A 13,885-nucleotide genomic window follows, 5' to 3' on the forward strand; every position below is an offset into this window, starting at 1 on the left:
TTTTCCAACCAGAATGGGGGCTAAATGGTCTGAAGAGAGACTTATGTTAATTAAAAGTATGAGGCAGGAGCCAGTGTGGTAGCTCACACCTATAATCCCAGCACTTTGGGAGACTGAGGCAGGAGCTTATCTTGAGGCCAGGAGCTTGAGACCAGCTTGGGCAACATAGCAGGAGCCCATCTCTACCAAAAAAAAAAAAAATTAAAAAAAAAAGTGTGAAGCAAGTTGGTCAAGCAGGGGGTGCCTGTGGGGGCTGGATGGCAGGAGCAGATCTGGTGAGGCACCGTGGATAGGACAAGGCAGGATGGGGTGGGGCATCCTCCCAGGAGGAGCAGGGGGAGGCACCATGGTTCTCTAGGAATGTCCGGGCTAGATAACCTATGTCCTATTTCTTTTTCTTTCTAAGACGGAGTCTCGCTCTGTCGACCAGGCTGGAGTGTGGTGGCACAATCTCAGCTCACCGCAACCTCCGAGTCCGAGGTTCAAGTGATTCTCCCTGCCTCAGCCTCCCGAGCAGCTGGGATTACAGGTGCCCATCACCACGCCTGGCTAATTTTTGTATTTTTCAGTAGAGATGGGGTTTCGCCATATTGGCAGGCTGGTCTCGAACTCCTGACCTCAGGTGACCTGCCCACCTTGACCTCCCAAAATGCTGGGATTACAGGGGTGAGCCACTGTGCCTAGCCCCTGCATCCTCTTTCTCAGCTTCTGGGTGAATGTTCTGGGGCCCAGGGCCTGGCTATGGGGTGACACTAAGTTCAACAGAGCCATTGCCCGTTCCAGCCCCACCTTACCCCAGGAAAAGCCTCCTCACCGCAGTGACCACATCCCCTTGGGTTGCTTTGGAAACAAACACTCCCCGGGGGCAGGCGAGTTGGGGCACAGTTGCTCAGCAACAGGCGGTGCCCTCCCTTCCGCCTTCATCCGAGGCCCGGCCTCTATGTCTGAAAGGCGGACTGCCCTGCACCTTCCGAGCCTGCATCTCTTAGTCTGGCACCAGGAAGAGTGGCTCTAGGAGGCAGAGGCACCCAGGGACTGACCCAAGGTGAGTTGAGGGGTGCAGGAGGCCCCTGCAGATGGAGGATGTGGGGGACAGAGAGAGGTATGCAGAGACAAACAAGAGAGATAGAGACAGGCCAGAGCCTGGGCAAAGCTGGGGAGCCTGGGAGGGGTGCAGAGGCGCCTCCGGAGGCCTGGCCTGGCCTGGCAGCAGATTCCAGGATTCCACGGAGCCTATGAGAAGAAGATCAAGTCCAAGGAGACTGGTGAGGGGCAAAGGAGCCCCAGGGGGCCAGCAGAGGTGGCCGGCGGGAGGCGGTAGGGGAGACACACACAGGGGAGCCAGTGGGAAGGGAGGTTCTCATTTCTTAACCCACCACTTCCTCTCTAGGCCTGAGCAAGACTTGAGGGGGCCGAGTGGGGAGGAAAGAGGCCCTCAAGACCTTTCTGGTCTGAGGCACCCTGGGGTCCGGGAGGGAAATGGGGCTTCTGGAACGGCCTGGAGAGCTGGGCAAGAGGGCCTGGCTGTGCGCATAGGTAGGCTGACTGTCCTCCCGCCCCACCTGGCTCATGCTTACCCTTTCTGGTCCCCCTTGCTCCTCTGTCTTTCCAGAATGTTCTTTTTCTCTTTTGAGAAAGGGTCTTGCCCTGTCACCCAGGCTGGAGGACAGTGGTGCAATCTGGGCTTACTGCAGCCTCAAACTCCTGGGCTTAAGTAATCCTCCCACCTCAGCTTCCTGTGTAGCTGGGACTACAGGTGTGAGCCACCATGCCCAGCTAGTTTTTAAATTATTTATAGCGATGAGGTTTCACTGTGTGTCCAGGCTGGTCTTGAACTCCTGGGCTCAAGCGATCATCCTGCCTCGGCCTCTCAAAGTGCTGGGGTTCCAGGCATGAGCCCCCGAGCCCAGCCCCTCTCCCAGGCTTTCTGGGACACCTGCTGTCTCTCTCTCATCTTGGTTGTGCCCCCTCTCCCTCATTTACTTCCTCTTCTCGCCCCATGTCTCCCAGATGCCGTGGACTCCAGAGCCGCCCTCTGGGCGCGTGGAGGGGCCCCCCACGTGGGAGGCAGCCCCATGGCCCTCACTGCCCTGTGGGCCCTGCATCCCCATCATGCTGGCCCTGGCCACCCTGGCTGCGCTCTTCATCCTCACCACCGCTGTGTTGGCTGAACGCCTGTTCCGCCGTGCTCTCCGCCCAGACCCCAGCCACCATGCACCCACCCTGGTGTGGCGCCCAGGAGGAGAGCTGTGGATTGAGCCCATGGGCACCGCCCGAGAGCGCTCTGAGGACTGGTACGGCTCTGCGGTCCCCCTGCTGACAGACCGGGCCCCTGAGCCTACCACCCCGGTGGGTGTTTTGGAGGCCCGAGCAACTGCCCCACATGCCCCCTCAGCCCCAATTTCTGCTCCCAGCTCCTTGGGCCCCCAGACCCCACAGGAGGTCCCAGCCCAGAGCACCTTCTGGGGGCCCCAGCCCTGGGAGGGGAGGCCCCCCGCCACAGGCCTGGTGAGCTGGGCTGAACCCGAGCAGAGGCCAGAGGGCAGAGCCCAGTTTGGGAGTCCCCAGGCCAGGAGGCAGCGGCCACGGAGTCCGGATCCCGAGTGGGGCCTCCAGCCACGGGTCACCTTGGAGCAGATCTCAGCTTTCTGGAAGCGTGAAGGCCGGACCAGTGTGGGGTTCTGAATCTCCAGGGTTCCCCAGAGACCCCCGAGGAAGGCCCTGCCTCAGTGGGACCGGGGACCCAGGGTCCAGCATTAGGATTGAGACTGCCCCAGGGAAGATGCCCCTCCCAGGCCCCTTCCACCTGGAGTCCCCCTCCCCAGGTCGGGGTGGTGGCCAGGCTGTGTGGACTAGGGGAAGCCCAGCAGTGCCTCTGCTCAGCTGCCTGGGCTGTGGTTCAGAGACCTGGGGGTGGAGCCAACACCAGGCCAGAAGCTTTCAAGATCGCATCCAGATAAAGAACCCAAGGTACCAGATAGGCAGGAAAAGGCATCGACCACCACCTCCACCTTCCCTCAGTATTTACCGAAGCCGCCAATACCAAAGAGAAAGGGTCCTGCGGTGCTGAACAGCCTCGGTGTGGCGATGACAGCTGGCAGGAGATGACAGAAATCCAGTTTCCCAGAGGCACGAATCCTGTTCTCCTTGTCCACTCACCCACTGTGAGGTCCTCTAGGAAAATACGCAAAGAGAGGACCAGACCAGGCAGAGGAGCATTTTGTTTCAAATGAACTGCGGCTTTGACCCCCAAAGTGCAAGGAGGAACTGTGCTGGGCCAAGCTGAAGCGGTGCTGTCTGGCTGGAGTGGGGACCTGGAGTCAGAGAAAACCCACAGGCTCCTCTGCCCGTCCTTCTCCATCTGCACACGTCTCAGCTTAGGACCCTTACCACTCCATGGTGAGGACGCCATGGCCAGGGAGAACTGAGTTTCATCCAATGTGGAGAGGAGTCCCAGAGCAGGGCAGCTCCCAAACTGTGCCCTCTGATCATCGTCCCTTCCAGCTTGCTGGAGTGTCCAGAGAGACAGATTTGCCACAAGCTAGGCTTACTTATAATGCTCCACCCCATAGAAATGGGACCCCAAGTACCCAATCTTCCCTTTAGGAGAGGCAGGTGGGTGAGCAGCAGATGTAGTTTCCATTTCCCTGGGGGTCTAATTTTCCAAACTTCTTATTTCTTTTTTTTTTTTTTTTTTGAGACAGAATCTCAACTCTGTCACCCAGGCTGGAGTGCAGTGATGCAATTTCAACTCACTGCAGCCTCGATCTCTTAGGCTCAAGCGATCCTCCCACCTCAACCTCTAGAATAGCTGGGACTATAGGTACATACTACCACGCCCAGCTAATGTGTGCATTTTTTTGTAGAGACAGGGTCTCACCATACTTCCCGGGCAGGTTTTCAACTCCTGGGCTCAAGTGATCCAGCAGCCTTAGCCTCCCAAAACGCTAGGATTACAGGCATGAGCACTGCACCCGGCCACTTTTTTTTTTTTGAAACAGGGTCTCACTCTGTTGCCCAGGCTGGAATACAGTGGCACAATCTCAGCTCACTGCAACCTTGAACTCCTGGGCTTCAGTGATCCTCCCACCTCAGTCTCCCCAATAGGTGTAACTACAGGCATATACCACCACACCTGGCTATTTTTTTTTTTTTAGAGACGGGGTCTTGCTGTGTTGCCCAGGCTGGTCTTGAATTCCTGGGCTCAAGAGAGCCACACATCCCCAAGTCCCAGAGTGTTGGGATTACATGAGCCACCACGCCTGGCCAAACTTCAGCCTTGAATATTAGTAATTTTGCCATATTAGTTTACCACCTGTACTATTATTTGCTTTATATTTTTCTTTAAATTGGCTCATTATTCACTTATTAAAATTATTGTAACAGGACTCTTTTTTTGTATCACTTCTGTAAATGGAAAATCAGTCTCATTTGCCATCAATAGAAGGTAAAAGATGAAAATAAATATAATGTAAACAAAATTGTTAAGATCTAAATTCTGTTCCCTGCTGGAAGCATTGACCTAAAACTCAGCTGTTTTGTTTGTTTGTTTGTTTGTTTTGTTTTGAGATGGAGTCTCGCTCTGTTGCCCAGGCCGGGGTACAATGGCACGATCTCTGCTCACTGCAACGTCCGCCTCCCGGGTTCAATCGATTCTCCTGCCTCAGCTTCCTAAGTAGCTGGGATTACAGGTGCCTGCCACCACGCCCGGCTAATGTTTGTATTTTTAGTAGAGACAGGGTTTCACCATGCTGGCCAGGCTGGTCTCGAACTCCCGACCTCAGGTGATCTGCCCGCCTCAGCCTCCCAAAGTGTGGGCATTACAGGTGTGAGCCACTGTGCCCGGCACTGTTCTTTGTTAACAAGAAAAGGGAATGATGATCTGCAAGTCAGAAAGTGTTAGATACTCTAGCATCACACTGAGACCTGGAAGTGCCGAGGCAGACAGACAGCCCCGCACAGGGGGCGGGATGCTGTATTGTTTAATGCTGGCCAGGAAGTTCACCCATAGCCAGGAAACACTCACTTCTTCCTGCACAGCGGGCTAAGGAGCGCTTGGAGCCTCTCATTCAATCCCTTTACCTCCCCTCTGATTTTTGGGATGTTGGAAGTTGATGGAGCAGCCAGAAGCCCCAGGCAGAGGGACTGAGAGCCTAGTACAGCCTCTTCCCCCAGGTGTACTCACTGGCCAGCATCCTAAGCACTGTTTCCAAGCTGGGCACTGGGAGGGGAGGAATCAGACCTGGGCCCTGCCCTCAAGGGGCTCACAGTCTCTCTAGCAGCAGAGTGGGGGGACAAAGGTAGGGGTGAGCTAAGATATGGACACAAAACTGACACCAGGTAGAGACCAGGGCCCTGTCTCATCTCTATCACTCATAAGCTGGGTAACAACATCCCTTATCATCACCATCAACTGACAGCACTGGGTTGTAGGGACTCTGCCCACGAGGAGTGAACAGACCTCAGAGAAACAGAAGATAGAGGCAGGAGTTCGGAGGTTAGATGCTTCCATGCTATGGGCTCCGGAAAGGCACTGCAGTGTGGAGGAAGTACAAGGACAAGGCCCCGGCTCATGATCTGGCTCCATCACTTTATTCACTTAGAGACTTCAGAAACGAGAGTTTTGTATTATGGGGCCTCATGTGCTTTTTTCATGTACAAAAAGAGCTGAAAGTTGAACAAGATGTTCTACTGGGACTTTTCTAGCTGTGACATTTAAGGAGGAGTGAAGGGGGCCAGCCCCTCCACACCTGTGGGTATTTCTCATCAGGTGGGACGAGAGACTGAGAAAAGAACTAAGACACAGAGACAAAGTATAGAGAGAGAACATTGGGCGCAGGGGACCGGTGCTCAGCATACGGAGGACCCGCGCCGGCACTGGTCTCTGAGTTCCCTTAGTATTTATTGATCACTATCTCTACTATCTCGGTGAGGGGGATATGGCAGGACTATAGGGTAATGGTGGGGAGAGGGTCAGCAGGAAAACACGTGAGCAAAGGCCTTTGTGCCATAAATAAGTTTAAGGAAAGGTACTGTGCCTCAATTTGCACATAGGCCAGATTTATGTTTGACTTTACACAAACATCTCAGTGCAGTAAAAAGCAGTATTGCCGCCAGCATGTCTCACCTCCAGCCATAAGGCGGCTTTCTCCTATCTCAGTAAATAGAATGTACAATCGGGTCTTACACGGAGACATTCCATTCCCAGGAACGAGCAGGAGACAGGTGCCTTCCTCTTATCTCAACTGCAAAGAGGCCTTCCTCTTTCACTAATTCTCCTCAGCGCAGACCCTTTACGGGTGTCGGGCTGGGGGACAGTCAGGTCTTTCCCTTCCAACGAGGCCATATCTCAGGCTGCCTCAGTAGGGAGAAACCTTGGACTATACCCAGGCTTTCTTGGGCAGAGGTCCCTGTGGCCTTCCGCAGTGCATTGTGTCCTTGGGTACTCGAGACCGGAAAATGGCAATGACTTTTTACCAAGCATACTGCCTGCAAACACATTTTTAACAAAGCACATCCTGCACAGGCCTAAATCCATTACACCTTGAGTCAACACAGCACATGTTTCCGGGAGCACAGGGGCTAGGGTTACAGATTAACAGCATCTAAAGGCAGAAGAATTTTTCCTAGTACAGAACAAAATGGAGTTTCTTATGTCTTCTTCTTTCTACATAGACACAGTAACAGTCTGATCTCTCTTTCCCCCCACAATGAGTAAAATGAAAGATGGTTGGATGGATGGATGGATGGATAAATAAATTAATGGATGGATGACTAGATAGATGGATGAATGGATGGATGGATGGATGAATAAATGGATGGATGGATGGAAGGATAAATAGATGGATGAATGGATGGAGGGATGGGTGGATGGATGGATAAATGGATGGATGGATGAGTGGATGGATAGATAATGGATGCATCGATACATGGATTTGTGCATGAGATCTTCCTGAGGCAGAGTCTAACTTGCTATCTGCAGAGTCATCTTTATATTTCCAGACCCAGAACATGTTCTAAAACATAATAGGAGCCTAATGAACGGGGAATGAATAAGTTCATAGCTTAACAGATGCATTCGTTTTACTCTTTCTTCTTTTTATTTTAAACCTCTCCTGTCACTGTTTTTAGACGTATTCATTGACCAGAATCCCACTTATTTTTAACACCATCTTATTTCTTTCTCATATTGATGCCTTCTTTTCTATCTTCAGAAATTTAAACTATACTTGCTGTATGGTTCTTTACCAAATAATGCTATTCTCTGGAGTTTTGGAATCTGAGCTAATCCTGCTACACGCTGTGTCTGCTTACTGTCATTCATGAAGATTGTTTCCTCATTACAAATTCCTTTTGTAATTTTGAGCTATGAATTCAGCTTCAGCAGGTCGTTATCAGTGAGAACGCACATGCCCACCAAGGTTCAAAGAGGTTTCACATCTGCTTCTGCCAAGAGCTCTTCATGGGTGTTACCAACCCTGGACTGCGTTATTATTATTATTATTATGTATTTTTTAATTTTTTTGAGACAGAGTCTCGCTCTATTGCTTAGGCTGGAGTGCAGTGGTACGATCTCAGCTCTCTACAACCTCCATCTCCCAGGGTCAATCAATTCTCTTGCCTCAGTCTCTTGAGTAGCTGGGATTACAGGCGCCCGCCAACATGCCCAGCTAATTTTTGTATTTTTAGTAGATATGTAGTTTCACCATGTTGGCCAGGCTGGTCTTGAACTCCTGACCTCAGGTGACCCGCCTGCCTCAGCCTCCCAAAGTGCTGGGATTATAGGCACGAGCCACCGCACCTGGCCTGGACTATATTGTTTGTTGACATTTGGGCTTCCCAGGCCATGCAGATGATGTAAACTTGAACCCCAAATCCAAGTGAGGCCAAGCCTTTGGTTATGAATTCTCAAAAGAGACTGTTTATTGTCACCAAATCTCAGAGTGAAACAGACAAGGTCCTTTTATGCTTCCTGAACTGGAGGCAGATTTTTTTCCTAGTTTACTCTTTCATCAAGGATGTAACCCCTGTCTATGTTTTCAGTTCCCCAGACAAGGCCTCATCTCCAATCTCTAGGTAGGTGTAAAGCCCTTCAATGCCAAGATCACAGCCACCCAGCAGCTTGCACAGCTCTAATGTTTGATTTCCTCTTCATGCCTCATGGGTATTTCCCTTTCTTTCTTGCAACTAAGCTGCATATTTTAAAGGATGTTTGTTTGGTTTTATGCAGTGCTTCTAGATGCATAGTGGTGAGGACATGCTTGTCAGTTTATTCCATTCACAATATCATCGAAAAGGCTATTTCCCCATATAAATAAGTTTACATCTCTCCCACCTTAAAACAACCAGCCAACCAACAACTCTTTTTTTTTTTTTCAGAGATAGGGTCTCACTCTGTCACCCAGCCTGGAGTGCAGTGGTGTAGTCACAGCTCACTGCAGCCTCAACCTCCTAGGCTTAAGCCATCTTTGCCTTGGTCTCCCAAGTACCTGGTTACAGGTACATGCCACCAGATCCAGCTAGTATTTTGACTTTTGTAGGCATAGGGTCTCACTATGTTGCCTAGCCTCAAGCGATCCTCCCTCCTTGGCCTCCCAAAGTGCTGGGATTACAGGGGTGAGCCACCGTGTCCAGCTCCAACAACTCATTCCCTACCCCTCACACACAGCACGACCTCTCACCTCCTTCACAGCCAAATGTCTGGGAAGAGCCATCTGTCCCAGCAGTCTACACTTTCTCATCTTCCCCTCTCTCTGCAACTGGTTGTAGGCTTCCGTGGGCTTCCAGCACTCTACAGAAACGACTACCATTAAAATCATGACTTCCTATTTTAATCAAAGGACACTTTCAAACCTCCTGCAGACAGCACTGGAAGCTTCTGGAAACGTTCTCTCCCCATGGCTCTGTGGCTTTACACACACCTGCTTTCCCTCCCCGCTCCCCAGCCGTCCTCCCTGACTCTCTTTGCTGGCAGCATGCCTTCTCAGAGGTCAGTCCTGGGCTGCTTCTCCCCTCCCTCTGCACTCCTTCGGGGAAATTTCAACCAGGCCCAAGGCTCCAATTGCTCTCTCTCTTTTTTTTTTCTTTTTTGAGATGGAGTTTCACTCTTGTTGCCAAAGCTGGAGCACAATGGCATGATCTCAGCTCACTGCAACCTCCGCCTCCTGGGCTCAAGCAATTCTCCTGCCTCAGCCTCCCAAGTATCTGGGGTTACAGGCGCACATCACCATATCAAGCTTTTTTTTTTTTTTTAATATGGAGTCTCGCTCTTGTCGCCCAAGCTGGTGTGCAATGGCATGATCTCAGCTCATTGCAACCTCCACCTCCCAGGTTTGAGCAATTTTCCTGCCTCAGTCTCCCAAGTAGCTGGGATTACAGGCATCCACCACCACTCCCATGTTATTTTTATATTTTTAGTAGAGACGGGGTTTCACCATGTTGGCCAGATTGGTCTTGAACTCTGGACCTCAGGTGATCCGCCCACCTCGTCCTCCCAAAGTGCTGGGATTTCAGGCGTGAGCCACCGCGCCCAGCCTAATTTTGTATTTTTTTTACTAGAGATGGGGTNCCAATTGCTCTCTCTCTTTTTTTTTTCTTTTTTGAGATGGAGTTTCACTCTTGTTGCCAAAGCTGGAGCACAATGGCATGATCTCAGCTCACTGCAACCTCCGCCTCCTGGGCTCAAGCAATTCTCCTGCCTCAGCCTCCCAAGTATCTGGGGTTACAGGCGCACATCACCATATCAAGCTTTTTTTTTTTTTTTTTTTTTTTTTTTTTTTAATATGGAGTCTCGCTCTTGTCGCCCAAGCTGGTGTGCAATGGCATGATCTCAGCTCATTGCAACCTCCACCTCCCAGGTTTGAGCAATTTTCCTGCCTCAGTCTCCCAAGTAGCTGGGATTACAGGCATCCACCACCACTCCCATGTTATTTTATATTTTAGTAGAGACGGGGTTTCACCATGTTGGCCAGATTGGTCTTGAACTCTGGACCTCAGGTGATCCGCCCACCTCGTCCTCCCAAAGTGCTGGGATTTCAGGCGTGAGCCACCGCGCCCAGCCTAATTTTGTATTTTTTTTACTAGAGATGGGGTTGCACCATGTTGGTCAGGCTGGTCTCAAACTCCTGACCTCAAGTGATCCACCCACCTCAGCCTCCCAAAGTGCTGGGATTACAGGCGCAAGCCACCGCACCTGGCCCCAATTGCTATCTCATACCCTGATGATCTCCATGTCTCCATCTCCAACGGTGGCAGATGTGGTCCTCCTAGATCTATTCTCCCATTATTTTAAAGGAACTGCACTACCTCCGATATGGTTTGGCTGTGTCCCCACCCAAATCTCATCTTGAATTGTAGTTCCTGTAATCTCCACGTGTTGTAGGAAGCAATTGAATCATGGGGGCGGTTACCTCCATGCTGTTCTCGTGATAGTGAGAGTTGTCACAAGATCTGATGGCTTTATAAGGGGCTTTTCCCCCTTTCGCTCAGCACTTTTCCTTGCTGCCACCATGTGAAGAAGGATGTGTTTGCTTCCCCTTCTGCCATGACTGTGTAAATTTCCTGATGCCTCCCCAGCCATACTTAATTGTGAGTCAATTAAACCTCTCCTTTATGAATTAAACACAGTCTCGGGTATGTCTTTACTAATAGCATCAGAATAGACTAATACAACCTCTTCTTTGTTTCTTTCTTTTTTGAGACAGAGTCTTGCTCTGTTGCCGAGACGAGCGCGGTGGTGCAATCACAGCTCACTGCAGCTTCCACCTCCTTAGGTTCAGGTAATCCTCCCGTGTCAGCCTTCCAAGTAGCTGGGACTATAGACATGTGCCACAACACCTGGCTAATTTTTGTATTTCTTGTAGAGATGGGGTCCCACTATGTTGGCCAGGCTGGTGTTGAGCTCCTGGGCTCAAATGATCTACCTGCCTCAGCCTCCCAAAGTGCTGGGATTCCAGCTGTGTGCCATGCACAATGCCAGCACCATTATTTTTAACCGGGCTTGTGGCCACCCAGAGGAAAAGCTGCATTTCCCAGACCCCCTTGTGGCTAAGGGCATCCATGTGACTGGTTCTGACCCCTCTTCCCCACTCTTCTTTCTGTCTCCTGCTATTTAGAATCCAGACATGATGGTGAGATATCGTGGACAAGGGCAACATCCCAGGGTTGGCTGAGCCAGGAGATGGAAGGAGCCTGAATCCCTGTGGCCAGTACAGCAGCCCTGAACTGCCTGCCTCAGTGTAATTACACAATAGAGAACTGACGCTTTCTTTTGTATAAATCACTGTCGTCCTGGGTCTCTGTAACACAAACCCACACCTACATCTTAACCTATGTCTGTCTCCTGACTTCAAACCCTATCTCTCTAACAGCCGCCTCAATATCCCCCTGTGAAGACCTCAAAATTATCTTAGGATGCGTGACCACCCCCACCAAGCCTGATCCTCTCCTTTCTCCTCGGCTCCTTTCTGCCCTGTCAGCACCTCCAAACACCCCTGACTTCTGCCTGCTTCTCCTCATGCTTACTTCTTCCATCCGGGTTCTGCTCCACTCATTGCTCCTAAAGTGCACTTAAATGGTCCCTGTCTCCATTTTCCACGTTGCACCTGGAGTAAGCCTCAAAAAAAATGCTTAGAAGGGTCGGATGTGTGGCTCGCACCTGTAATCCCAGCTACTTGGGAGGCTGAGGTGGGAGGATTGCTTGAGGCCAGGAGTTCGAGACCAGCCTAGGCAACGTAGCGAGACCTGATCTCTACAAAAAATTTATATTTATTTATTTTATTTATTTTAATTTTTATTTTTTGAGACAGGGTCTTGGCCTGTCACCCAGGCTGGAGTGCAGTGGTGCAATCTTGGCTCACTGCAGCCTCTACATCCCGAGTTCAAGTGATTCTCCTGCCTCAGCCTCCTGAGTAGCTGGGACTACAGGCGTGTGCCACCATGCCTGGCCGACTTTTTGTATTTTTAGTAGAGATGGGGTTTCACTGTGTTAGCCAGGCTAGTCTCAAACTCTTGACCTCCTGATCCACCCACCTCAGCCTCCCAAAGTACTGGGATTACAGGCATGAGCCACTGCACCCGGCCTGTTGGAGATGTCTTCTAAACACAACTGGGGACAGTCGTGGCGTTCAAGACCAACCTGGGCAACATGATGAAACCCCTTCTCTACAAGAAATACAAAAATTAGCTGGGTGTGGTGGCAGGCGCCTGTAATCCCAGCTACTTGGTAGGCTGAGGCAGGAGAATCGTTTGAACCTGGGAGGTGGAGGTTGCACTCCAGCCTGGGCAACACAGCAAGACTCCATCTCAAAAAAATAAATAAATAAAATAAAATAAAATAAATAAACACAATTGAACAAGCTCCCTTGGAAGTTTCCTGAAGTGGCTGTGGAGGGACCCTCCTTATCTTGGCCTTTGGTGGTGAGAGCTGGGGAGCCTGCACTCAGATGGCTTTAAATCAGGGTGTCTCCAACCTACGTGCTATTAACATGTTGGGACAGCTGATTCTCAATTGTGAGAGGCTCTCCTGCATGTCCCAGGACACTTAGTAGCATTTCTGGCCTCCACCCACTAGGTATCAGAAGAATCCCCCAGCTGCCATAACCAAAAATATCTCCCGACATTCCCAAATGTCCCCTGGGTGGGGAGAAAGGAACAAAACCCACCTATCTGAATGAAGCATTTTAACCAATTAACAGACCTGCCCATAGAGCTTGCAGCCAGTTCGGGAACAGGTCTCCTGGGGAACCAGACCCACCTGGCTCCCAGGGAGATCCACTTGGGTCTCCTCTTCATTTCAGTGCCACCAGAGAGGAGTAAGATGAATAGCAGATGGTTGGGTGCAGTGGCTTACACCTATAATGCCCGCACTTTGGGAAGCTGAGGCGGGTGGATCACCTGAGGTCAGGAATTTGAGACCAGCCTGGCCAACGTGGTGAAACCCCATCTCTAGTAAAAATACAAAATTAGCTGGGCATGGTGGCACGTGACTGTAATCCCAGCTGCTCAGGAGGCTGAGGCACAAAAATTGCTTGAACCCAGGAGGCAGAGGTTGCAGTGAGCCAAGATCACTTGGCTGCAGCCTGTAATCCCAACACTTTGGGAGGCCAAAGCAGGCAGATCATGAGGTCAGGAGATCAAGACTATCCTGGCTAACATGGTGAAACCCCATCTTTAATGAAAATACAAAAAATTAACTGGGCATGGTGGTGGGCACCTGTAGTCCCAGCTACTCGGGAGGCTGAGGCAGGAGAATGGTGTGAACCCAGGAGGCAGAGTTTGCAGTGAGCCGAGATCATGCCACTGTGCTCCAGCCTGGGCAACAGAGCGAGACTCCGTCTCAAAAAAAAAAAAAAAAAAGAAAGAAAGAAGAACAGCAGAACACTAGTCCTGGAGGAAAGGAATGAATAAGATAATGCACCACGAACCAAGAAGAGGCTTCCGGGAAGATGCTGCAATTGGAGAACAAGACAAAGTTCTGGACGTTACAAATATGACTGACCAAATTAAAAAATCCATCACAGCCTGGACAACATGGCAAAACCCCATCTCTACAAAAAATAAAATAATTAGCCGGGCATGGTGGAGTGCATCTGTACTCCCAAGCTACTAGGGATACTGAGGTAGGAGGATCACTTGAGCCCAGGAGGTCGAGTCTGCAGTGAACTGAGATTGTACCACTGCACTCCAGCCTGGGTGACAAAGTGAGACCTTGTCTCAAAAATTAATTCATTAAGTTAAATAAAAAAGTAATCAAAGGGCCGGGCGCGGTGGCTCAAGCCTGTAATCCCAGCACTTTGGGAGGCCGAGACGGGCGGATCACGAGGTCAGGAGATCGAGACCATCCTGGCTAACATGGTGAAACCCCGTCTCTACTAAAAAATAGGCC

At 50.7% G+C, this 13,885-nt stretch overlaps 1 protein-coding gene across 2 annotated transcripts; it reads left to right on the forward strand.

Annotated features, from left to right (window-relative positions):
* The first annotated feature begins 896 nt into the window (after window positions 1–896).
* CUNH16orf54 (chromosome unknown C16orf54 homolog) lies at window positions 897–4,481 on the forward strand. Of its 2 annotated transcripts, none has more exons than XM_017881401.1 (2): window positions 897–1,045; window positions 2,011–4,481. In XM_017881401.1, the coding sequence occupies exon 2, from the start codon at window positions 2,011–2,013 to the stop codon at window positions 2,683–2,685; it is 675 nt and encodes a 224-aa protein (XP_017736890.1). In that variant the 5' UTR covers window positions 897–1,045; the 3' UTR covers window positions 2,686–4,481. The 2 variants fall into 2 exon arrangements, with proteins under 2 accessions (XP_017736890.1, XP_017736891.1); XM_017881402.1 differs by lacking the exon at window positions 897–1,045 and adding an exon at window positions 1,052–1,536 and having other exon boundaries at window positions 2,011–3,052.
* Window positions 4,482–13,885: the final 9,404 nt, after the last annotated feature.

Source organism: Rhinopithecus bieti, unplaced genomic scaffold, assembly GCF_001698545.2.
Source record: "Rhinopithecus bieti isolate Rb0 unplaced genomic scaffold, ASM169854v2 scaffold_13243, whole genome shotgun sequence".
NCBI classification, from domain to species: domain Eukaryota; kingdom Metazoa; phylum Chordata; class Mammalia; order Primates; family Cercopithecidae; genus Rhinopithecus; species Rhinopithecus bieti.

Excerpts from the sequence above, each read along its gene's own strand:
- CUNH16orf54 (XM_017881401.1), top strand. The coding sequence starts at position 2,011 with ATGCCGTGGACTCCAGAGCCGCCCTCTGGGCGCGTGGAGGGGCCCCCC.